The sequence below is a fragment of the Aplysia californica genome, unplaced genomic scaffold (assembly GCF_000002075.1).
Source record: "Aplysia californica isolate F4 #8 unplaced genomic scaffold, AplCal3.0 scaffold00224, whole genome shotgun sequence".
NCBI classification, from domain to species: domain Eukaryota; kingdom Metazoa; phylum Mollusca; class Gastropoda; order Aplysiida; family Aplysiidae; genus Aplysia; species Aplysia californica.
Genome location: NW_004797494.1, coordinates 72,727 through 73,785, shown reverse-complemented (window position 1 = coordinate 73,785; position 1,059 = coordinate 72,727). Strand labels below are relative to the sequence as shown.

Below are 1,059 nucleotides of genomic sequence, written 5' to 3'. Positions count from 1 at the left end.
GAGAGAGAGAGAGAGAGAGAGAGAGAGAGAGAGATAGAGGGGGGGGGGATATTATTATTATTATTATTATTATTATTATTATTATTATTATTTTTATTATTATGATAGATGAATTATTATTAGCAATACAAATGAGCTAGAAGAATTTATTTATTTTTAACACAGACAAACGAAAGTAGGCAAGAGCCCTTCATGTACTGCTCGAACTGCCTGCTATCTAAAAGCTACACAGCTACAAGACAATCAGGAAGTAAATTGTGGGGGACTGGCCTGTTGCTCCTTACTTCTTTTTCTTTTTTTCGCATCTCTCAAGTTTTCTTCCTGGTTTAGATATTTGTGTGTTTGTGTCCAGACTTTCGAATATGGTTTAGATCTAGACCTTCACACATGATAATGACAGTAGATGCCCACTTCCTGGTTGGTACAAGAAGGCTTGCGTAGGCCAAGATAATTTAGTGTCTGAGTGAAATTGGTGTGTGTGTGTTTTTTTCGGACTGGACTTTTGACATCAACAGTTGGTCACAGATTAAGGTGTAAAGTTGTCTTCTTAGTCTTAGACATTCACTGTTGAAATTGGAGTCAGAAGAGAGAGATAGTGGATACATATTGAGAGCTAAACGAGGTGATTGTGGATGTTAAAGCACACAGATAGAGACGGATAAAAAAGAGTCTCCAAGCCTGCAGAATGTCGGCTTACAACGAAGCCATAAAGCGTGTATTGGCAGGTAATTACTCTCCTCTCATCTCAACATAAAATAATCTATTTATTATAGTCTAGTTTGTTTGTTTTTTGTTTTTTTGTTTTTTTAGTTAAGGTATCCATTGGGAACCTTCTTGACTTACTTAAGTTTAAGCTAACTTTGAAACTAGGCGATGTCCACATTGCAAACATCTCCATTTCTGTTAAAGACAGGTGGGTATTTAAAAAAAAATCAAATGTGAGTGAAATGCACACAAGCTTTAAGATGATAACAGTAGCTCTACATGCCCAAATATTGATCACACACACACACACACACACACACACACACACACACACACACACACACACACACACAC

The 1,059-nt window shown here is 36.7% G+C and overlaps 1 protein-coding gene across 1 annotated transcript in view; it reads left to right on the top strand.

Annotated features, from left to right (window-relative positions):
* The first annotated feature begins 224 nt into the window (after positions 1–224).
* Positions 225–1,059, top strand: part of LOC101845170 (src kinase-associated phosphoprotein 2-A) — an 8,817-nt gene continuing 7,982 nt past the window's right edge. The window contains exon 1 of the mRNA XM_005099734.3: positions 225–725. Coding sequence (XP_005099791.1) covers positions 686–725 — 40 coding nt within the window. The 5' untranslated portion in view covers positions 225–685. The remainder of the gene's footprint in view (positions 726–1,059) is intronic.